The sequence below is a fragment of the Lagenorhynchus albirostris genome, chromosome 8, assembly GCF_949774975.1.
Source record: "Lagenorhynchus albirostris chromosome 8, mLagAlb1.1, whole genome shotgun sequence".
In the NCBI taxonomy this organism is placed as follows: Eukaryota; Metazoa; Chordata; class Mammalia; order Artiodactyla; family Delphinidae; genus Lagenorhynchus; species Lagenorhynchus albirostris.
In genome coordinates, this window is record NC_083102.1 from 61,069,669 (window position 1) to 61,095,290 (window position 25,622).

The 25,622-nt window shown below is 38.5% G+C and overlaps 1 protein-coding gene across 3 annotated transcripts in view; it reads left to right on the forward strand.

Moving 5' to 3' along the window:
* The window catches only part of UMAD1 (UBAP1-MVB12-associated (UMA) domain containing 1), a 250,859-nt gene that overhangs the window by 166,021 nt on the left and 59,216 nt on the right, over nt 1-25,622 (forward strand). For all 3 annotated transcript variants that reach the window (XM_060157078.1, XM_060157080.1, XM_060157079.1), the window contains exon 3: nt 2,243-2,316. In XM_060157078.1, coding sequence (XP_060013061.1) covers nt 2,243-2,316 — 74 coding nt within the window. The remainder of the gene's footprint in view (nt 1-2,242; nt 2,317-25,622) is intronic.

Consider the following 25,622-nt stretch of genomic DNA (forward strand, 5'->3'; position numbering starts at 1 on the left):
TGACATCCTGGGTCATGAACATAAGTTGACATAATTTTTCCCTTAATAACTATTACCTCTATTATCCTATAGATGTAATTTAAAAGTTCCTGGGCTTCCCTGGTGGCTCAGTGGTTGAGAGTCTGCCTGCCGATGCTAGGGGACACGGGTTCGTGCCCCGGTCCGGGAAGATCCCACATGCCACAGAGCGGCTTTGCCTGTGAGCCAGGGCCGCTGAGCCTGTGCGTCCGGAGCCTGTGCTCCGCAGCGGGAGAGGCCACAACAGTGAGAGGCCCGAGTACAGCAAAAAAAAAAAGAAAAGTTCCTAATGCTTTTGTTTCAGTATGATTCTTTTAAAAAATCATTAACTGTTTTTTGTAGGTTTGTTTTTTTGCGGTACGCAGGCCTCTCACTGTTGTGGCCTCTCCCGCTGCGGAGCACAGCCTCCGGACACGCAGGCCCAGTGGCCATGGCTCACGGGCCCAGCCGCTCCGCGGCATGTGGGATCCTCCCGGACCGGGGCACGAACCCGTGTCCCCTGCATCGGCAGGCGGACTCTCAAGCACTGCGCCACCAGGGAAGCCCCATTAACTGTTTTTAAAATCTAACAAGTTATGCTCCAAGTACAGATCACTAATAACAATACATCATAATGGTATTTAATAAATTTGCCTTTTACGTTTCACAAATGTGTTTTAGAGGAAAAACACTCACCGTATGCTCAAATAAAACTTTTATTACATACCATTTAGTATTATCACAGTTTTATAGACTAGAAACTATAAATAGAAGTTCACTAATTTACTCAGCTTTTATGGAACACCTACTATGTGCTGGGTTCTGCCCACTAGTAATAATGCTGTACTTAGCTGAGAACACAACTTGTAGGCTGGAATATGCATGATGTGCTTGGGTTTTAAACATTTGGGGGGTTTCCTTTACTTTTAAGTAAATAAACTACCAACTTAATTCTTGCTTTATGGTTTTAGAATTTAACAGAATTTTATTTAATTCTTTAAAATTTTCACAGGCCCCTTTCTTGACTACAGCCTGGTAAACTAAATTTTCGTGTTTCACTGTGGAAAAGTTAATCCTAGCCCAGACTTTCATACTTTGTTACCTCCAATGAAGACTGTGACCTTCCCTATGTTAACAAATTCCTAACCTTTAGTGTCAGCCAAGTCATTATATATGAATTTTGTAATCTTCCCTGTTGTAGACATTCCTGAGCTGGCTTAATTTTATGGGAAGAGCAGTTTACAGATTACTAAATTAACCTCTCATTATGCTTTTAAGAAGTACGCTGATTGTTTCTTTACCTACCATATGTTAATCACAGATTATTAGTTAATAAATTATAATAGGACACTAATACATTAAATTATGCCTGTACTTACCTAACTATATTTCTGTCTGTCCTATGTCCTTAGAGGCAGCCTAGTCACCAACTTTGATTAGTAATATAACCCTCCCAGGCACCACCTTTAGGAATCAAACTATTAACTGAATGCTAATTTATGAATTTGTTCATTGTTCTTTCCTGCTGTAAAAATTGTTTGACATATGGTTAATAACTACATGCAAACATATATAGCTACTCTGAGGCAAATCCACAGAGACACAAGTAAACACTTATAAAGAGTAAACCTTATTAAAAAACAAATTTGAAGGCCAGTTATTCATATTATAAAGACTTCTTTTTTTAAGACTTTTTTTTTTTTGCGGTACACGGGCCTCTCACTGTTGTGGCCTCTCCCGTTGCGGAGCACAGGCTCCGGACGTGCAGGCTCAGCGGCCATGGCTCACGGGCCCAGCCGCTCCGCGGCATGTGGGATCTTCCCGGACCGGGGTACGAACCCGTGTCCCCTGCATCAGCAGGCGGACTCTCAACCACTGTGCCACCAGGGAAGCCCCAAGACTTTTAATGTTTGAAAATAATTTGCTTTATCTTCAAATTATAAGTTTTCCTAGTTTATTTGAAGTATGACTTGATTTACAAAATATAAATTCACTTGATTTTTCCAGAGTAAACCTATATAAAGCAGGATACATTTCTGGTTTAGATTGTATACCTATGTATTTACGGATGATTCTGTGACCTTTATAAAATTACTGTTCTTAAATATTAACTTGTTTACTTTGTAACAAAGGAAGTAGTAATTGCTTCCACAGTGTGAAACATGCAAAAGATATTTCAAATAAATAGTAGACAGTTTGGCCACAGTGGTATGGTAAAGTTTTATTTTTTTCTTTTGCTTCATAGGAGATACACCTCATGAGCAAAGAGTGGCAGCAAGAGGCAAAACTTCAGACATCGAAGGCAATGAGACTTTGGAGGTAAGTGAAACTCAATGAGTCCTTTTGGGGTAAAACCGAATAAGTCAATGTGATTATGTACACCTCTGAGGATAAATAGTAACTTCCACTCTTGCTATGCAAATAGGTGCCTAGGTATCAGGAGAACAGGTGATCTGCTGAAAATCAGGGTATGGCAGGCAGGAGTGACTTCCTAAGTGCTAAGCTTTTCCCAGTGCTGCTAATGGAAACTCTGTTGGAAATAGAGGAATAGAACACTGAAGTTAAAACATTTGAATTATTTTTACTTGAGAGATTATTTTCTATTACATTTGAATAAATAGGTAATATATGAACCTAGAGAGAAAGGTTTGAAAATAACTTATTCAGAACTGTCCTACATTAGCATTTCCACCATCAAAGTACACTCCTTGACATTGTTTGGTAAAAAGACTAAGGCTTTTGTTCTTTTCCACCGAGAAAATTATTTGCTCTTTGTGGGTACGTGAAAGTGTAGTTCACATACTTTCATATTCTGTGTAGAAACATACTAACCTTATTTAATCACTGAAATAGTCATTTTTAAGACTTTGGGGGAATGTTAACTATTAGAGTGGAAGAGATATCCTTGGATTTTGAAACCTTCTATGTGGTGACACACCTCTACTTATATTCTACATGTAGAACGTGAGGGTATTGCATACCACTGGAGTGACATCAGGGAACCTGACCTGTTTGATTCATCACCGTATCCGCAAAGCCTAGCACAGAACAGGAAGTCAAAAATATTTGTTAAATGAATGAATGAATACAATCATGAGTTATAAATAGAGAGTAATAGTCATCTTAAGAAGAGAGATTTTTTTTTTTTTCGGTATGCGGGCCTCTCACTGCTGTGGCCTCTCCCGTTGCGGAGCACAGGCTCCGGACGCGCAGGCTCAGAGGCCATGGCTCACGGGCCCAGCTGCTCCGTGGCATGTGGGATCCTCCCGGACCGGGGCACGAACCCATATCCCCTGCATCGGCAGGCGGACTCTCAACCGCTGCGCCACCAGGGAAGCCCAGAAGAGAGATTTTTTTGTATTTATATTTTCCACAGTGAGTAAATATTTTATAATCAAGAGAAAAACATTTAAAGAAGTTACATGGGAAGTAAATTGATGTAGAAGAAGAAAAGAGCCATCTTTCCCATAAAACTGTGCATTGTTGTTTTTTTATTAATGCATGCAACAAATATTTATTAAGCACTGACTGTATTCAATGCACTGTGCAAGGGGCTGAGTATATAGTACTGAGAAAAAAGATACAAGGACAAAGAAAAATTTCCTGTCTATATGTTGAAGCATCTTGATCTCTTTTATGTATTCAGATATTTATTGAGTACTGAACATAAGTAGCATCTTTGATAGGAAATAAAGGTTGATATATTTGAGCTTTAGGAAAGAACCACCAAGATGGTTTAGAAATCATCCGTGATTACTTGAATTTAACTGCTTAGTTATGTATGTGATTCAGTGGAAATGTCTGCGGAACTCAATTATTTTTCAAAGTCGATTTATTGATAGGAAGAATTCCAAGATTAATTTTGAAGGAAAGAAACTTTTGAGAATAGATCCTCAGAGATTTGAAACTAGCTCATTATTGTGCTACTTCCTAGTCTCTCCACTATACAATCAATTCTTAACCATTAAGACTGGATTTTTGTACTCATGGTATAACAGATAAAAGTGCCTTCTCTCTGAATAGTTGCTGGGGATTGGGAAGACACCGTTTGCTCTCAAAGAGCTTACTGATGTAGCAGAAATGAAATAGGGAGACTCCAAATGAGATGACAGGGTTAAGTCAGTACAAGAGGGTAATACTAAAATACTTTTAGAGGCTAGTGTGATTCACCACAGAAAAGCCAACTAATCACTTATCCCCACCTTAAGTGTCCAAAATGGAATTTATTATTCCTTGCTTTAAAAATCTAAAACCACAAACATTGCTTCATGTTTCCTACCCCTCCCCGCCCCATAATCTACCTTGATGGGTCAAGATGAGTCTTATCTAGTCTCATGGTTTTAAAATCTTTGAAGAGTCTGATGACTCCCAAAGTATATCTCCACATAGACCTCACCCCAGAGCTGTAGACTGTATCCAGCTGTCTACCTGCCATTTCACTTACAAGTTTCTAAACAGTTCAGCCTTTACTTGAGCAAAGAAGAACTATTGATTTCTGACCCCACCACCCCGAAGCTTCTCTCTGCTCAAGTTTTCACCATCACTGTTTAATAACACCACGCTTTATATAGTGGTTTAGAATCACACCCCCTGAGGTACCCCTGGTTCCTTTCTTTCCCTCACAGTCTACATGCAGTTCCACCCGTAAGTCCTATCACCTCTCCCTCTCTATATCCAGACTCTAACCCCGTCTCAACATGGGCACTGCTAGGAATTTAAGCCACCACTTTCGCCCAGACTCTCTGCCTCCATTCTTCCCCCTTAAGTCCGTTCTCTTCACAGCCTGCAGAAATTGAATCAGATCACATCACTCCTTGGCTTCAAACATGCTGGCTGCCCCCTCTAACTGGAATCACTGCTAAGCTCTTTACAGTGGGCTACAAGGTGCTCCATGTGCTCTCAGACTTCATTTCTCTTCATACCCCAAACCCCATCCCCGTCCACCAGCTGCCTTTCTGTCCCTTGATCATGTTAAGCTCTTTCCTAGCTCAGCCTTTTCATTTGCTACCCCTTCTTTACTGGAGCCTCACTTGCCTGCCCCCTTATCATTAAGGTCTTAGTTCAAGTGTCAGTCTTCGTGAGGACCTCAGCTAAAGTGTCTCTTCCCCCAGTCACTCTCACGTAACCCTGTTTTATTTTCTCCATCACGGTTATCACTATTTCAGATTATCCACTTGTTTACTGTCTGCCTCTCCTGACTACAGTGAAAATAGACTGTGGGTCTAGAATAATGTCTGGAACATAGAAGGTGCTCAATAAACAGCTGTTAACTGATAATCTAGATTTCATTGAATGTCATCATCTGTCTTGGCAAATTAAAGGCCTAAAAATGTCATTTGACTCATTCTTCTCAGCCCCCCTTTATCAAATCTGTCATCAAGTCCTGTTGATTCTTGATGTTGATGTTCTTCTTGATTCAAATATCTTCCAAATCTGATTCCTCATACTCCATCCTCATCTGTCCACTTGACTGTTATTAGACAAGCAGCTTCTTTCCCAAATCCCTTTCTGGAAAAGAACAGCAGGTTTTTTTTGTTGTTGTTGTTTTGTTTTTAGTTCAGGCCCCCAAATGCCTTGAAATCTACAGAATAAAGCTTAAACCCAAAGCCCTGTTCAAGTGTCACCTTCGCTGTGAACTCTTTTCCCTGCTTTCCCAGCCAGAGATAACCCCAGTGTCCTTTTACTACTTGTGTTGTCTTTTATGACTTCACTATAGTGTGAGTTCCTGGAAGGTGGAGACTCCACCTTCTTTACCTTTACAGCCTCTGCACAGACATATATGATGTGACATAGGTGCCCAGTCAATGATTTCTAGATGGATACATGAATAATAAGTGGTCTTCTGCAAATGCTGTCTTATGAGTAAATCTCTTCATTTAGTTCTGTTTTCCATCTTACATTATCAACACACAGTTATTTTTTTCTCACTGTGAAAAAAAATGTTTTTCTTATATTTCTTAGGAGTTCCCCATAAAAAAAGTCTGTTAATTTAGATTATTTTTGACACTCAGTACATTAGCAAGGCAAAGTATAATGATTTCAGTTGATTTTTTGAAAGACATGCATCGATTAAAACGTTGTAACTATTGTACCTAATAGGAAAGTCTCATTATTTTCATTTTTAATGGCTATATATTGAAATATTATTTATAACGAAAACATATTTGGTCAGTTAGTGTGGGTTCCATAGAGCTTCAAAATAACACTTAATTACCAAAACATAAGTTGTTTTTCTAGAGACCCTTTGGAGAAGGTAGATTTTAGTATCCCCAAAAAGTTTTTTTGGTGAATTCAGATAAACATGTAGATTGCCTACTATTTTCGAGGAATTGTTGGACATGGGGCAGAGAGGATATGAAGATATGTAAGACTCCATGATTCTAACTTATAGAAGCTGACATTCTCAATCTATTCATGAAAATTAGAAAATTCCACACGTCCTTATAATATAAAGTGGAATAAATAAGTTTCTTAAATTCCATAACTACAAAGATAACTGAGACTTTAGTGGAGGAAGAAATATCATTAGGGAGAATCAGGCAAGGCTTCATGTATTAGGTGAGCTTTGAACCATGAAAAACATTTTTTTTACTATTTATACAATTAATTTTATATGATTAATATAAATTCCTGTGAAATGAAATCCCTCATTAAAAACATTTTAGACATACAGAAGCAAATCATGGTATGAAACTACTTTCCCCACATGGATCTCAATGACAGGTAATAAAATATTTTAAAAAATGAATGGAACCTGGCCTGTGCTATACTGTAGTTTTAATGGCAGTTAAAATATTTTGTTATAGATAGCTAGTGGGAAGCAGCCTCATAGCACAGGGAGATCAGCTTGGTGTTTTGTGACCACCTAGAGGGGTGGAATAGGGAGGGTGGGAGGGAGATGCAAGAGGGAGGAGATATGGGGATATATGTATACGTGTAGCTGATTTCCTTCGTTATACAGCAGAAACTAACACACCATTGTGTGGATTATTATTTATACTCCAATAAACATGTTAAAAATGTATATATATTTTTTGTTAAGTAGTCTACGATGTTTTCCCTTATACTTTATAGCCCAAGTATACTTCAAAACTGTGTTGCCTCTCCAAGTACAGCTGTCTCACAGACATCATGGAAATTCTAACATCTAGATGAAATATAATTTGAAAAAAAGGAGATCTGGTTTGGGCATCAAATAAGTTAAATTTTACAAAGTTGGAGTATAACTTATTTTAATACACAAAAGACTATGAAAAGCAGCATATTTTTTTGTATAAGTAATTAGGGGACTTTTTACTTCAAGAAACTGAAAATAATATAGCATTCATTCCAGGAAATCATAACTTATTAAGTACATTTTTCTCTTCTTTAATCCCCCTCTCTAAATATTTCAGGGTTTCTATTAATGATGACTTTAATTATTTACTACTGTTTGTACCTTAGCTTTCCCTGTATATGATCCTAAAGTATCATTACCTAAAATAGGGTAACTTAAGGAAACAATGAACTATTTAGTCATCAAATGTGGTTTCTCCCAGGTTGTGCTTTCGTCTCATGTTTTAATTGCCGTTGGTAACTCTTAACAGAATTCACCATGTTTTTGGTCTGTAGTGTATAAAGCTCCTGTAAACCGTGTTTGGGCTTATTAAAGTCATTAGACTCTAGTACTTGGGGAAAAAATGATAATTTGGAACTAATTAGCCAATTGTAAGTTTATCTTCCTTCTTTTCCTTCTTTTTTTCTTGTTGCCTTTCTGGGTAAATTTTGGTAGTGAGTTGTAATGATATTACAACTACTTATTGCTCTCTGCTACTGTAGGAGCCTGGTTATTTACAGCTCATGGGGATAAACCCACAGATTAATGGAGGACTTTGTTTTGAATTTTTGTCATTATGATTCATTTCTTCAGGGAATTAACATTACAAGTAAGTAAGTAAGTGGTCATTCTTTTCTAATCTTCAATCGTGGAAAGTGTTTTATATTGTGAAAACTGGAACCATATTAGCTACTAATTTACTAGTGGACCTATTGCTTTTTGGTCTGTAGGTGTACTTTGAGAGCTATGAATATGGAAATATCAGTTTTTTAATATAATTATATCCAATTTTGGTGACTATTAATTTTAACCAGTTTTAGCAGATACTTTTAGATTGTTTGTTGAACTTAAATTTCGTTTATTTGTACTACAAAAAGTATTTTTAAATTTACATTTTTGTTAGCCTCTTTATTTTATTGAAATATATTTGACATACAATATTATATTAGTTTCATGTATAGAACATAGTGATTCAACATTTGTATGCATTGCAAAATGATCACCACAATAAGTCTAGTTAACCATCTGTCACTATACAAAGTTAATACAGTATTATTGACTGTATTCCCCATGCTGTACATTACATTCTCATGACTTATAACTGGAAGTTTGTGTAACTGAAATTTGCATTTATTTTTGGTTTCAAAGATATAGGAATATGTTTATTTATTTAGTTCACTAGCCTAAAGATAACAAAATACAAAAACAAGCCAATAAAAAACTCCCCACAAAACCACAATTCCATTTGTATATTTGTTTTGAATGACAACTAATTCACATATGCATGTGGAGATGTATAAAATAATAACTAACAGATGGTATAGCTGCAAAGTAGGATTTATAAAGATTATTATCAGCTGGTGGTATTGAGATACTGTGGTTATACTGACAGAAGACACAAAAATTACTTATAATAATAAACTGTGACACTAATAATCTCCCAACTTCTGTTAACCAAAGTAGCTTATTGCGTATTTAATATAAATTTTTTAATGAAGATCTAAAATAATCTTACAGCCAATTTGTACTAGGAAATTTAATAGCAGTTGCAAAACAGTAAAGTAGTAGCAACAACAACAAAGTGTTTGCTAAGATTATTAAGTGCATAATATTAGAATCCCTGGGAAGTACAGTAAAGATATGGGGGACTTTGTTTATTCATGTCATTTGAAGCAAACATCTCAATCTAGTACACAGTATTTGTAATTTCTTATTTGCATATTTGTAAATTGTTGAGTTACATGTGAAATTCATAGTTGAGTAATTTAGGGAACAAAAATTGATTTTTTGAAAAAGATATAGAATGAATACATATGAATGAAATGTTCACTTTTCTTTTAATGTGTTTTTGTACTTCCTTTATGTCTTTTAACAAAGCTTTAGGAGCCTTCAGACTCGGTAGGGATGAATTTCCTTGTTCTTTTCTTTTATATAGTCATTAAAATGAATGAGAATATCCTTGAACTTTATAAATTCCATATGATGTAGACTTTGGTTACCACTCCTTAAAAGGGGGTATAAGATTATCCTATTAAAGACCTACTTGTGTGTAGAAAAGAATTGAGGTTGGGTGGTATAGGAAAAAAAGAGACTCGAGTGATTCTCAAGAATAGTTTCAAGAATAGCAAACATTCATCCACTGGGTGTTAGGATTTCAGTTTTAAGAATTTTTTAGTATAATTATGGTATATAAGTTTATAAATTTAAAGTATGAGTGATCTCGGGTGGCCTCAGCCTGTGGCAGCTTGAAGCAGGATTTCAGTTTCCAGCCAGAGATTGAGGTTGGGCAGCGGCAGTGAGAGCGCTGAATCCTAGCCACCAGACCACCAGGGACTAGTGGCCAGTGACAAGGCCCTGGCCCGTCAGCTGTGTAGAAGCGACTTTCCACATAGAGACGGAAAGTAGTGAAGCAAGTAAAGTGTTTATTAGGAGGAAAAAGAGTACAGTACGTGTGGATAGACACACGGGCGGGCTCAGAGAGAGAGTCGCACCCTCGTGGTAGTTTGAATCACATTTATGGGGCATTTCTTCCGGGTTTCCTTTGACCAGTCATTTTGCTTTGCCTGGTTCTGAGTCTGTATTTGTTATATCTCAGGGTCCTTCCCTGTGTGCGTGCACATCTCTTAGCCAAGAAGGATTCTAGTGAAGAGGCCTATGGTTAGTTGACATCACTTACTATGGGATGGTGCCCCCTCCCTTTTTGACCTCCAAGGGGCCTTTCTGCGCATGTGTAGTCGGGGAGGTCTCTTTGACTTCAAGAATGAGGAATATTTGGCCTTTTATCTGGGCAGGGCCCAGCCTCCTCCATCATCCTGCTTTTATGGAGTTTCTGCTATTATGGAGTTTCTGTCCACAGGGGAGAAACTGTTCAGCCTGGGACCCATCTATCTCCTGCCTCATGGCGGGTGTAAAGATGATTATGAAACTGTTAATTCTCACAAGACATTCATAGTCCAAATACAGGTATAATGGGAATTGCTATTGAAGGCAGTTTAAATTGGTACAACCATTTTTGGTAAGCATTTTTGCAAGTATCAAGAACCATAAAGACGTTAATATACTTTGACAGTAATTCCACTTTTAGGATTCTATTCTGAGAAAATAATCTTTTAAATCCACAAGAAGTTGTATGTACAGAAAGATGGCAATCCACTTAATGGAATATTTTTTAGTTTTCATAAGTGAAATTTATGATTAGTTTTCAATAAAGACTCTTGGTTTCATAATTTCAGTTAGAAGATTTGAGGTACAAAATTATATTTACAGTATGATTATTGCTATATAAAAACTGTGCAGAAGGGCTTCCCTGGTGGCGCAGTGGTTGAGAGTCCGCCTGCTGATGCAGGGGACACGGGTTCGTGCCCCGGTCCGGGAAGATCCCACATGCTGCGGAGCGGCTGGGCCCGTGAGCCATGGCTGCTGAGCCTGCGCGTCCGGAGCCTGTGCTCCGCAACAGGAGAGGCCACAACAGTGAGAGGCCCGCGTACGGAAAAAAAAAAAAAACTGTGCAGAAAAAGATGATGTAATACATAAAAACATTAAGAGTAGTTGCCTTTGGAATGATAGATAAATAGGTTAAATCATACTGTCCAGTGTTCGGATTTTCCTATTTGTCTATAATGAGTATATCTTATATTTTAAATGATAGTAAGTCTGATGGTGAGGATATTGCTTATTAACAGAAGAACTATTTTGGATGGCAGTAAAAATGATGGAACAGTCTACTGAGGATGATCTTTAGGAGATATGTAGGTACTTACCTGCCTTGGATTATTTAAGTTTAAGATCTCTTAATTAGTTGATCCCAGAGCATCACATCTGATCATGGTTTGTCGAAACATCTGTCCTCTCACCTAGGGGACTTTCCAGCAGGGAGAAGAGTGAGGTGACTTGGAGTTTATTCTTCACATATCATTAGAAATCACGTGGCCCAGACTGTTCTCATTGATCTACCTGCCAGTGTCATAGTATCAGTTATAAAGTCATATTCCCCCTCCCCCCAAAAGGTTGTGGGTTACTGGTTTGAACATGTATTTGTCTACAAATCTTGCTTTTGCCTCTATATCTATGATTCTGAGACTCTTAGTTTGAAGATATTAATTTCTCCCTTTATAACGGTTAGTTTATGAGAATATAATTTTATCCAAGATGAGTGCAAGGATTTCTGTTTTTTGTTTTTCCTAACATAGAACCCTTTCAAATTTGTGATTTACTGGGAAATGAAGCACAGTTGGATTATTGCACTGTTTATATCATTTAAATGGTAAATTTAATTCTTTGATGTGTTTATCCTGCTATGCAGGATACCTTTTGGGAAAAAGATTTTGTAGAGTGCATCTCTCCAATCTTTATTTTCACTTGAATTACTGGACCATATAATATAGTAGAAAGTACATTTTTGCTGGATTCCTCTGCTCACCAAGTGTTTGATCTAGGACAAGTTGCTAAGCTTCTCTTCAACTTCAATTCTTAGTCAGTGAAGTAGGGGGATTAGATGCAGTGTCTGAGATCTTTTCCTCCCCAGAAGTCCTGGCCATTTACCTCTTTGGAAAGTGAATTGGAATTTTGCCACCAAACGCCAACCTTTATACTGCTGCTTTGATTGGGGGATGGAGGGGGGGTGGAGGGGGAGAATCTGATGCATAATGAAGATTTTAGATATTGATTAATCAGGCTTTCATGCTTGTTAGGAAGGAATTGTGCAAAAGTCCTTGCAGGTAACTTGTCAGACTGTGAAAACCACTTTCAAGGTCCTTGCTCTTGCTTACAAAGTCTGTTTGGGGAAATGATAAATTTGACCACTGGTAAAGAACAATTGAAATGCTTTATTATTTCTTTAAATCTATAAACTTTTTACTTTTGTATTTGACTATCAGATTACTGTGGGTTGTTGATAGCTCAAAACATTGGCAAGATGAATTAACTTGAGGCATGCTTATCAGTATTTGTAAAGATCTTTTCCATAACTTCAAATTTGTATATTTTTGTTACCACTGTGTCTTTGTCCTAGTTTCAGTTTTGCTGGAAAAAATTAGAATTGAGAGGTCATAATTCTGGTATTTTCTGGTTTCCATTGGGGTTAACTAGCACACGGAAACATAATGTTTATTCATCCTAGCCAGAAAAGGCCAAACTATGTGAGGTGTATGAGAGCTGCCCCTGTTTCCATCCAAAATGCACATATGGTGTGGGTAAGCCAGCAATGTGAGTTTTATGCAATGTTTCTGCTCATGTACACAGTCTGTTGCTCAGCACCAATTATTCCTTGCCAGAAACCTGCTAACCTGCTGCTTTTGTAGCTCTGCTTGATGAAGCTAGGTAGCTTAAAGTGACCACAGTGATATTTATTTAACTTCAGCAATCTTCGTTTGTTAAAGTTATGTGACTTTAATCACCTGCCTCATCTTTAATCACCTGCCTCATCAATTCAATGAATTGAATGCCTCAATTCATTACAATTGATTGCAATTGGAATCAAAGAATGGGAACCTGTAATTGCATTGCATGGAGCTACATTAGATCCAATATGTGTGTTTATTGTATGTGTTTAGAAGGAGGAAATAAATGTGGAAATGCTAGCTTTTTGCTTAGCAAATTTAGTTTTCTATCGCCAATTTAGAAGTTATTTTAAAAACCATAGAGAATGTTATTCTGTTTATCTGTTGGTAGTAATTTTATTGTCATTTTTCCAGTTTTCACTTTTGTAGTTTTAAAAACCACAGAATCAGCAGGGTAAGAGGTCCATGTTGGGAGAACAACTGTTCCCTATTTCCCACAGCCATCTTTTTTCTAATCTCCTGTTTTTTAATTAGTATCAAATGGTCCTTATTTTTTCCTCCTTTGGTTCATGTTACAGTCGTAACTTCTTGTGACTTTATAGAGAGTTTAAGTTAAAGCACAACGATATTTATGTTGTCTTCACACACAACTAGAGACTCTTTTGAAGGATAAATACCATCTGACTCCTTATGCAGTGGAAAAACTGGCATGCAGGTATGTACTTGGCCTAATTGGCATTTTCTGAATATTCCGCTTTGTACCTTACTGAGGATTCCTGTGAATATGCTTACGAGAGTGCATCAATATGAATACATAGAAAAAAATTACACCTTAGTTAAGCTCAGCTAAATTTACATAGATTTTACATTTCTTTCCAGACCTAACAGGCCCCATGTCTTACTATATGTCAGTTTTGGTTTTTTTTCAGTGAACTCCTGTGTTCATCCTACACTGTTCATAATTGATATTAATTTCTACCTGTTCAAGGACTGTTTAATGTCCATTTTTGGAATGTCATATTCTTAGGTACATGCCTTTCACTCATTGCCTTTTAAATTAGTTAAGAAATCATTATGGGTGTGAATTCATAAATTTTCTCTAACATTAGTTATATAATAGAAAGTGTGTGTAGTAGAACCTCGTAATGTAAAAGCAAAAAGCCATAATTTTTTAAAGTAATGCAGCCTACCTTTTCTCTGCCTTTTAATGCCGATTTCTCCTTGGAGAAGGAGGAAAGATTGGCACATAAGTGCTACACCTAAGAGCACAGTGCCAGTGGACTGAAGTACCATTTACATAATAAAAAGCCCCTGAAAACTTTCTCAGAACTTCTGAACTGAAAAGAGTCAGGAAACTGTTGCATAATCCTACTTCTTAAGTTGGTTTCGGTTGGAGAATAATTTGAAGAAAATGCTGTCTCTTTGTTCGTGTAGATATTCCGGGATTTATTACTAGATCAAGCCAGCCCATTGGAGAGCCGTATATTCCTACCTCATTGCCTCAGTCCTGCACAGATTGCCTTCCCTGAACTGTTTTTCAGCTTGATTGAATAACTCTGTGAGAAACTGTTGTGTGGAATACACCGTGACATTTACTATTGAGGAATTGCTGAGACGTTGTCTGCTCTGTTATATAGTTTCTCCTGTGTGAAGTCCCACTTAGGTCTTCTGATTTCTTATTGCTTTTATGCTAGCAGAAAATATTTTGTTTCTCCTGAGGTGGTAATATTCTCTTTTTCTCATGGCCATTGTGAATTTTGTACCTAGTCATTTTTTTCCATTTTCCTTTGGCAAGAGGATGCTCAGACCTAAATTTACAGCTCAATTTTAGTAACTGTTTAGGACCCTATAGGATATATGTCTGCTTACTTTATTTTCCTCTTATTTCATACTCCTATTTTATATTTTTCCTAGTTATGATTTTTAAATTATTGTGAATCTTCTTGTTGGCTGCTTCAGATTCATTGTGAAGAAGAAAGAGTTAAAATATGCATTTATATGTATATTTATGTAATATATAGAACAAGTCTGTATTTAAAGTGCTTTTTAATAGGTTATAAGAGATGTACACAACTCCCAATTTTGTCTCTCACTCCTCTTTTAAAAAATTACGTGTGACAAGATCATGAGGTTTTTTTACTGTGAGGATGTGTGTGACATTGGACACCTTTACTTACTCTCTCTCCGATGCCTCAGGCTCACACGCTGATTTCCAGTTTAACATGATTTCTTCAGGGTCCTTGTTGACTGGCGGCCCCAGGTAAAAGGAGCCTCCTTTCCAGCTTGTCAGCCCTGCCTAGCTGCTTTCAGGCAGAGTGTACCTCAGGCCTAGGCAGCTCTCACCCTTGCCACATCAACCACTTCATGGTCTCCTGCTACACACTTTTTTCGTGCTCTACAGATACATTTTAAGATGGTTTCCCAGTTGAATTTTAGGTATCAGTACGGACGACCTAGGAAAAGTGAGTACTTAATTTAGAGAGACATTGTCTTGGGAGTCATGGTTCCTCACAGTAGTAAGTTCACAGAACCCCTGCAGTAGCATGGATAGCTGCCAGGATGTGAACTTCATCATCAAATAGACATGGAGCTCCGATCTTGGCTCGCCTTGTATCACTAAGGTACCTTTGATAAAGTACTTAGCCTCTCAGACCTTCGTGTCCCTTTGCTGTAAAATGAGAATGACACTACTTACTTTGAAGGGTTACTATAAGAATTAAATGAGTCAGTAGATAACATAGAGAATGGACTTGAGGACACGGGGAGGGGGAAGGGTAAGCTGGGACGAAGTGAGAGAGTGGCATGGACATATATACACTACCAAATGTAAAGTAGATAGCTAGTGGGAAGCAACCACGTAGCACAGGGAGATCAGCTCAGTGCTTTGTGACCACCTAGAGAGGTGGGATAGAGAAGGTGGGAGGGAGACACAAGAGGAAGGAGATACGGGGATATATGTATATGCTGATTCACTTTGTTATAAAGCAGAAACTAACACACCATTGTAAAGCAATTATACTCCAATAAAGATGTTAAAAAAAATGAGTCAGTAGGTAATATTTATTTCTATGTCTACATACACAGTATCTCACATACTGGACACTCAATAAGAGTTTCTTTTTAAATTGGAAGGAAATTATGGTTGATGCCTTGATACTCATGCCAAAATAGGATTGAAGCAAATCCCTAAATTTAGGAAATTCCTCAATCAGTTCGGAATTGGGCTCAGAAGAGAGTTACAGAGACCTGAAAGGCAGTGGCTTAAATTTAGGCCTTTATTTTTCCCATGTGACAAGAAGTCTGGTGGAAGGTGGTGGAAGCATTTTTCAGGAGCTCAAGTATGTCAAGGCTCATATTTTATGAGTCTTGATCTTTTCCTCATAGTTGCAGGATAGCTACTGCAATTCCAGCCATCATACTGACTTTCCAGGAAGTTGGAAAAAGGAAGCTAGTTGAGGGAGAATAAAAATACCTATATCCAGAAACTTTCCAAATAATCTCTAACAAGAGTTTTACTGACTCTACTGTGTCACACACTAGGCTACCCCTAGTGGCAAGGGACCCTAGGAAATGGTTTTTTTGCTTAGTATTTTACCACCTTCAGCAAAATCAGGGTCCAGTAATAAGGAAGAAAGGGATGATGAATATTGGATATAGATATAGATACCATCCTGTGTTAATTTTAGAAGCTTCATTTTTGCCAACAGTAGACATGGGGAAGTAGAGAGAAACACCCATTGGTGATAACTGGATTCTGTTTGGAAGCAGAAAGGCTTTGAGTAGTCAAAAGGGGATGGGAAATAAAGGAGGATATTTACTTTTTATTTTTTGAATCTACGATAAGTTAGGCATGGTGCTAGTAGGAAATTTACATGTATTATCTCATTAATTTTTACCAATGAGATAGGCTATATTATCCAGATATCTTATAGAAGAGGCAGCCAAGGCCCAAGAACATCAGTTTCCCAAGGTCATATAACCAGTAACAGTAATGGAGCTGGATTTCGGACTTGCACCTGACTGACCACTGCTTTGTGCTGTATTGCTTTCCTGCATAACTCGGCAGAAACCTGCACGTTGCTTTTATTTTCCGTAGTGCCTTGTGCTCCTGGGGCCCATAATAACTATAGTTCGATTAATTATTTGTGTACAGAATTAAAATGGGCGCCACCTACAGGATTGCTGCCGTGGTTGCTGAAGGTTGTGTAGACCAGGCAGGGAGGCACAGGCGGTGGTGCTTCCTTCTTGTCATCACGCAGAGGTGGTGGTGGCCGCCTCTGTATTTCTGTAGCGCCTAAGGACATTCTTTAGGACAAAGAGAATGAGGCAGATCAGCAGTGACCAGTCTCAGGGAGCCAAAATCCAAAACTGAAAGCTGATAGAATGCTTGGCGTAGAGACGGGTATCTTCTCAAGTCGGAAGCCAGCGAATTACTCTTGACTTCTTCCTCTCCCCCAAGCTTAACCCAGTTGATCAGCAAGTCACTTCGTTTCTAGCTCACTTATCTGTCCTGTCCTCTCCCTCTCCACTCCACCTGCAGTGGGTCAGGCCTTACTATCTCTCACATGGACCATTGCAAAGACTTTCTGAAATAGCCTCCTCATCCCTAGTCTTACTTTCATTCAGTCCATTCGCCACAGATCTGACCATGTAGTTGCCTTATTTGATGACATAGGGGGCTCTTAGCTTCTTCTAGGATAAAATCCAGTAACTTTTGTCTGGTGTGCATGTCCCTTCATGATCTGGCGCTGCCCAGTGTATAAACATCCAGGTCTGTCCTGTGTGGTTTTACAGGGTTTCTTACCATGCCGTGAGCATATTCCTTTCTCCTGGAGTTTATGCGTGCAATTTCCCTTTTTTCCTCGAGTGCTTTCTTTACGCCTCACCCCTCATGAACACTTTGTGTAGTTCCGATCCTCCTTCAAACTCCTGCTCAAATATCTTTCAACTTGGGTGCCGTCTTTGTCTCCCTCAGGCAGCATAAAGTCCTCTCTTCTGCTCTCTCTGCACATTTAAACACCTGTGTTCTGGCTCCTTGTATGGTGACCAGGTGCATCATGAACTGGGGACCCTGGCTGCTTCAGCATTGTGTTCTCTGTGCCTAGCACCATGCATGGCATGTGTCAGGCACTCAATAAATGTTTAATATTAGTTGCATGCAGGAATGAACATTTAGATTAGACCAAAGACAGAATAACTTGTTCAGCTCATTACCGTAGTACTGAAACACTCGTAACGTTGGCCAAATTCCTTACTTTTTCAATGCCGGATTAATGGGAGTATATTTGTAAAGTTACTCCATCTTTCCAAATTGAATTATTTACATCGGATTCTGCCATCGTTTCTGTTAGTTTTTCAGGTTATCTTTAATCATTCCATTAGGCAGGCTCAGTGATCATTCTGATTCCCAAATCCTAAAGAGGCTCTTAGTTCTATTATGTATTATGCCTTTCCTCAAAACTCTGTTGTGTTTTGGACATTTCTCCTTTGTATTGACTGTTTTGGCATCCATTCCTGACTGAAGACACATTTTAAATGGTATTTTAAAAAGTGATTTTAAGTGTTTTTTCTCTTATTTTTAAGTAGTGATTCCTAAGTGTTTTTGGTATGTGTTTTGCCTTCCTTAGCTATTGAAAATAGTACAAGACTTTCTTGCACAAGAATTAAGAAGTTGGCAAAATAAGTAAATGATAAGCATCTGAAACTTTTCTTTAGACCATCGGTATTATTGCTACTCCTTAAAATTTTAATTCCCAATTTTTAGTGTATCAAATACTGTTTACATTCAACAGTTGCTTATAGTGTGCTATATCTGACAAGTTACAGGTAATAACTGGAAGAATGTAAGATTGTTGGAAAGCTGCGATCTTCTCTGTCTCATTTATTGCTGAAACTCTAATGCCTAAAAGCAGTACTTACATATGGTAAGTGTCAAATAAATAGTTGTTGAAGGAAGGAAAGAAGGAAGCAATGGCAGTTGAATTTCAGTTAACCAGTGCCTGGGTAGCCTTCACCAGGGTGAACTTTCAAGTCCAAAGTCAACGAAAGAGAATTTTAGCACTTGTACACCAGACCTACAGAGACCCTCAGAAATCACACTTGTGCAGAAAGGGCCACTGAATCAGAACAGAAGGAGTGCACCATTGTTAGCTGGATAATCTCCATGAGTTTTACTTTTTTTTTAAACCTCCACTTCATGCCTATTGACATTGAGAACCGAAATCAGATTCTGTACTTTCAACTTCAGTAGTTGTAGTTTTGCTCTGAAAGAAAAATGGATTCAGATTCTGGTGTAACATTATTTAGTCACTAAAAGATCTGATGAGTAACTTTGCATTTTTATCATTGCCTATCTAAAACCTGCTTAGCCTGGTTAATAGATAATTTCCTAGTTTCTTATCCAAGTCAATTTTGAACTATCAGACCATTTTATTTATTTCAGTATTTCTTTTTTCATCTTTATTGAAGTATAATTGCTTTACAATGGTGTGTTAGTTTCTGCTTTATAACAAAGTGAATCAGTTATACATATACATATGTTCCCATATCTCTTCCCTCTTGCACTCCCTCCCTCCCACCCTCCCTATCCCACCCCTCTAGGTGGTCACAAAGCACCGAGCTGATCTCCCTGTGCTATGCGGCTGCTTCCCACTAGCTATCTACTTTACGTTTGGTAGTGTATATATGTCCATGCCTCTCTCTCGCTTTGTCACATCTTACTCTTCCCCCTCCCCATATCCTCAAGTCCATTCTCTAGTAGGTCTGTGTCTTTATTCCTGTCTGACCCCTAGGTTCTTCATGACATTTTTTCCCCCTTATATTCCATATATATGTGTTATCATATGGTATTTGTCTTTCTCTTTCTGACTTACTTCACTCTGTATGACAGACTCTAGATCTATCCACCTCATTACAAATAGATCAATTTCGTTTCTTTTTATGGCTGAGTAATATTCCATTGTATATATGTGCCACATCTTCTTTATCCATTCATCCGATGATGGACACTTAGGTTGTTTCCATCTCTGGGCTATTGTAAATAGAGCTGCAATGAACATTTTGGTACATGACTCTTTTTGAATTATGGTTTTCTCAGGGTATATGCCCAGTAGTGGGATTGCTGGGTCATACGGTAGTTCTATTTGTAGTTTTTTAAGTAACCTCCATACTGTTCTCCACAGTGGCTGTATCAATTTACATTCCCACCAACAGTGCAAGAGGGGTCCCTTTTCTCCACACCCTCTCCAGCATTTATTGTTTCTAGATTTTTTGATGATGGCCATTCTGACTGGTATGAGATGATATCTCATTGTAGTTTTGATTTGCATTTCTCTAATGATTAGTGATGTTGAGCATTCTTTCATGTGTTTGTTGGCAGTCTGTATATCTTCTTTGCAGAAATGTCTATTTAGGTCTTCTGCCCATTTTTGGATTGGGTTCTTTGTTTTTTTGTTATTGAGCTGCATGAGCTGCTTATAAATTTTGGAGATTAATCCTTTGTCAGTTGCTTCATTTGCAAGTATTTTCTCCCATTCTGAGGGTTGTCTTTTCGTCTTGTTTATGGTTTCCTTTGCTGTGCAAAAGCTTTGAAGTTTCATTAGGTCCCATTTGTTTATTTTTGTTTTTATTTCCATTTCTCTAGGAGGTGGGTCAAAAAGGATCTTGCTGTGATTTATGTCCCAGAGTGTTCTGCCTATGTTTTCCTCTAAGAGTTTGATTGTTTCTGCCCTTACATTTAGGTCTTTAATCCATTTTGAGCTTATTTTTGTGTATAGTGTTTTTGTGTTTTGTGTAGGGAGTGATCTAATCTCATACTTTTACATGTGCCTGTCCAGTTTTCCCAGCACCACTTATTGAAGAGGCTGTCCTTTCTCCACTGTACATTCCTGCCTCCTTTATCAACGATAAGGTGACCATATGTGCGTGGGTTTATCTCTGGCCTTTCTGTCCTGTTCCATTGATCTATATTTCTGTGTTTGTGCCGGTACCATACTGTCTTGATTACTGTAGCCTTGTAGTATAGTCTGAAGTCAGGGAGCCTGATTCCTCCAGCTCCGTTTTTCATTCTCAAGATTGCTTTGGCTATTCGGGGTCTTTTGTGTTTCCATATAAACTGTGAAATTTTTTGTTCTAGTTCTGTGAAAAATGCCAGTGGTAGTTTGATAGGGATTGCATTGAATCTGTAGATTGCTTTGGTTAGTAGAGTCATTTTCGCAATGTTGATTCTTCCTATCCAAGAACATGGTATATCTCTCCATCTATTTGTATCATCTTTAATTTTTTTCATCAGTGTCTTATAATTTTCTGCATACAGGTCTTTTGTCTCCTTAGGTAGGTTTATTCCTAGATATTTTATTCTTTTTGTTGCAATGGTAAATGGGAGTGTTTTCTTGATTTCAGTTTCAGATTTTTCATGATTAGTGTATAGGAATGCCAGAGATTTCTGTGCATTAATTTTGTATCCTGCTACTTTACCAAATTCATTGATTAGCTCTAGTAGTTTGCTGATAGTAGCATCTTTAGGATTCTCTATGTATAGTATCATGTCATCTGCAGACAGTGACAACTTTACTTCTTCTTTTCCAATTTGGATTCCTTTTATTTCCTTTCCTTCTCTGATTGCTGTGGCTAAAACTTCCAAAACTATGGTGAATAAGAGTGGTGAGAGTGGGCAGCCTTGTCTTGTTCCTGATCTTAGTGGAAATGCTTTCAGTTTTTCACCACTGAGGATGATGTTGGCTGTGGGTTTGTCATATATGGCCTTTATTATGTTGAGGAAAGTTCCCTCTATGCCTGCCTTCTGCAGGGTTTTTATCATAAATGGGTGTTGAATTTTGTCGAAAGCTTTCTCTGCATCTATTGAGATGACCATATGGTTTTTCTCCTTCAGTTTCTTAATATGGTGTGTTACATTGATTGATTTGCGTATATTGCAGAATCCTTGCATTCCTGGGATAAACCCCACTTGATCATGGTGTATGATCCTCTTAATGTCCTGTTGGATTCTGTTTGCTAGTATTTTGTTGAGGATTTTTGCATCTATGTTCATCAGTGATATTGACCTGTAGTTTTCTTTCTTTGTGACATCCTTGTCTGGTTTTGGTATCACGGTGATGGTGGCCTCATAGAATGAGTTTGGGGGTATTCCTCCCTCTGCTATATTTTGGGAGAGTTTGAGAAGGATAGATGATAGCTCTTCTCTCAATGGTTGATAGAATTCGCCTGTGAAGCCATCTGGTCCTGGGCTTTTGTTTGTTGGAAGATTTTTAATCACAGTTTCAACTTCAGTGCTTGTGATTGGTCTGTTCATATTTTCTATTTCTTCCTGATTCAGTCTTGGAAGGTTGTGCATTTCTAAGAATTTGTCCATTTCTTCCAGGTTGTCCATTTTATTGGCATAGAGTTGCTTGTAGTAGTCTCTCATGCTCTTTTATATTTCTGCAGTGTCAGTTGTTACTTCTCCTTTTTCATTTTTAATTCTGTTGATTTGAGTCTTCTCCCTTTTTTTCTTGATGAGTCTGGCTAATGGTTTATCAATTTTGTTTCTCTTCTCAAAGAACCAGCTTTTAGTTTTATTGATCTTTGCTATCGTTTCCTTCATTTCTTTTTCATTTCTGATCTGATTTTTATGATTTCTTTCCTTCTGCTAACTTTGGGGTTTTTTTGTTCTTCTTTCTCTAATTGCTTTAGGTGCAAGGTTAGGTTGTTTATTCGAGATGTTACCAGTTTCTTAAGGTAGGATTGTATTGCTATAAACTTCCCTCTTAGAACTGCTTTTGCTGCATCCCATAGGTTTTGGGTTGTCGTGTCTCCATTTTCATTTGTTTCTAGGTAGTTTTTGATTTCCTCTTTGATTTCTTCAGTGATCACTTCGTTATTAAGTAGTGTATTTTTTAGCCTCCATGTGTTTGTATTTTTTATAGATCTTTTCCTGTAATTGATATCTAGTCTCATAGCATTGTGGTTGGAAAAGATACTTGATACAATTTCAATTTTCTTAAATTTACCAAGGCTTGATTTGTGACCCAAGATATGATCTATCCTGGAGAATGTTCCATGAGCACTGGAGAAAAATGTGTATTCTGTTGTTCTTGGATGGAATGTCCTATAAATATCAATTAAGTCCATCTTGTTTAATGTATCATTTAAAGCTGTGTTTCCTTATTTATTTTCATTTTGGATGATCTGTCCATTGGTGAAAGTGGGGTGTTAAAGTCCCCTACTATGAATGTGTTACTGTCGATTTCCCCTTTTATGGCTGTTAGTATTTGCCTTATGTATTGAGGTGCCCCTATGTTGGGTGCATAAATATTTACAATTGTTATATCTTCTTCTTGGATCGATCCCTTGATCATTATGTAGTGTCCTTCTTTGTCTCTTATAATAGCCTTTATTTTAAAGTCTATTTTGTCTGATATGAGAATTGCTACTCCAGCTTTCTTATGGTTTCCATTTGCATGGATTATCTTTTCCATCCCCTCATTTTCAGTCTGTATGTGTCTTTAGGTCTGAAGTGGGTCTCTTGTAGACAGCATATATATGGGTGTTGTTTTTGTATCCATTCAGCCAGTCTGTGTCTTTTGGTGGGAGCAGTTAATCCATATACATTTAAGGTAATTATTCATATGTGTGTTCCTATTCCCATTTTCTTAATTGTTTTGGGTTTGTTATTGTAGGTGTTTTCCTTCTTTTGTGTTTCTTACCTAGAGAAGGTCCTTTAGCATTTGTTGTAAAGCTGGTTTGGTGGTGCCGAACTCTCTCAGCTTTAGCTAGTCTGTAAAGGTTTTAATTTCTCCATCAAATCTGAATGGGATCCTTGCTGGGTACAGTAATCTTGGTTGTAGGTTTTTCTCCTTCATCACTTTAAATATGTCCTGCTAGTCCCTTCTGGCTTGTGGAGTTTCTGCTGAAAGATCAGCTGTTAACCTTATGGGGATTCCCTTGTGTGTTATTTGTTGTTTTTCCCTTGCTGTTTTTAGTATGTTTTCTTTGTATTTAATTTTTGACAGTTTTATTAGTATGTGTCTTGGCATGTTTCTCCTTGGATTTACCCTGTATGGGACTCTCTGTGCTTCCTGGACTTGATTAACTATTTCCTTTCCAATATTATGGAAGTTTTCAACTATAATCTCTTCAAATATTTTCTCAGTCCCTTTCTTTTTCTCTTCTTCTTCTGGAACCCCTATGATTCGAATGTTGGTGCGTTTAATGTTGTCCCAGAGGTCTCTGAGACTGTCCTCAGTTCTTTTCATTCTTTTTTTTTATTCTGCGCTGCAGTAGTTATTTCCACTATTTTATCTTCCAGGTCACTTATCCGTTCTTCTGCCTCAGTTATTCTCCTATTGATCCCTTCTAGAGTATTTTTAATTTCATTTATTGTGTTGTTCGTCATTGTTTGTTTCAGTTCTTCTAGGTCCTTGTTAAATGTTTCTTGCATTTTCTTTATTCTATTTACAAGATTTTGGATCATCTTTATTAGCATTACTCTGAATTCATTTTCAGGTAGACTGCCTATTTCCTGTTCATTTGTTAGGTCTGGTGGGTTTTTATCTTGCTCCTTCATCTGCTGTGTGTTTTTCTGTCTTCTCATTTTGCTTATCTTACTGTGTTTGGGGTCTCCTTTTTGCAGGCTGCAGGTTCGTAGTTCCCGTTGTTTTTGGTGTCTGTCTCCAGTGGCTAAAGTTGGTTCAGAGGGTTGTGTAGGCTTCCTGGTGGACGGGACTAGTGCCTGTGTTCTGGTGGATGAGGCTGGATCTTGTCTTTCTGGTGGGCAGGTCCACGTCTGGTGGTGTGTTTTGGGGTGTCTGTGGCCTTATTATGATTTTAGGCAGCCTCTCTGCTAATGGGTGGGGTTGTGTTCCTGTGTTGCTAGTTGTTTGGCATAGGGTGTCCAGCACTGTAGCTTGCTGGTCGTTGAGTGAAGCTGGATGCTGGTGTTGAGATGGAGATACCTGGGAGATTTTTGCCGTTTGATATTATGTGGAGCTGGGAGGTCTCTGGTGGACCAGTGTCCTGAAGTTGGCTCTCCCAACTCAGAGGCACAGCACTGCCTCCTGGCTGCAGCACCAAGAGCCTTTCATCCACACGGCTCAGAATAAAACGGAGAAAAAGTAGAAAGAAAGAAAAAAAGAGGATAAAAGAAAATAAAGTAAGATAAAATAAAGTTATTAAAATAAAAAATAATTAGTAAGAAAAAAAATTTTTTTAAGTAAAAAAAAAAAACAACGGACAGATAGAACCCTAGGACAAATGGTGAAAGCAAAGCTATACAGGCAAAATCTCACACAGAAGCATACACATACACACTCACCAAAAGAGGAAAAGGGGAAAAAATAATAAATCTTGCTCTCAAAGTGCACCTCCTCAATTTGGGATGATTCGTTGTCTATTCAGGTATTCCACAGATGCAGGGTACATCAAGTTGATTGTGGAGATTTAATCTGCTGGTCCTGAGGCTGCTGGGAGAGATTTCCCTTTCTCTTCTTTGTTTGACCAGCTCCCGGGGCTCAGCTTTGGATTTGGCCCCGCCTCTGCGTGTAGGTCGCTGGAGGGCGTCTGTTCTTCGCTCAGACAGGACGGGGTTAAAGGAGCAGCTGCTTCGGGGACTCTGGCTCACTCAGGCCCCGGGGAGGGATCGTTGAGGATGCGGGGCGAGCCTGCGGCGGCAGAGGCCGGCGTGACGGTGCACCAGCCTGAGGCGTGCCGTGCGTTCTCCAGGGGAAGTTGTCCCTGGATCCTGGGACCCTGGCAGTGGCGGGCTGCACAGGCTCCCCGGAAGGGGGGTGTGGACAGTGACCTGTGCCCGCACACAGGCTTCTGCTGCTGCCACAGAGTGGCGGCAGCAGCAGCCTTAGCATCTCATGCCCGTCTCTGGAGTCCGCGCTGTTAGCAGCGGCTCGCGCCCGTCTCTGGAGCTCCTTTAAGCAGCGCTCTTAATCCCCTCTCCTCGCGCACCAGGAAACAGAGGGAAGAAAAAGTCTCTTGTCTCTTCGGCAGGTCCAGACTTTTCTCCGGACTCCCTCCCGGCTAGC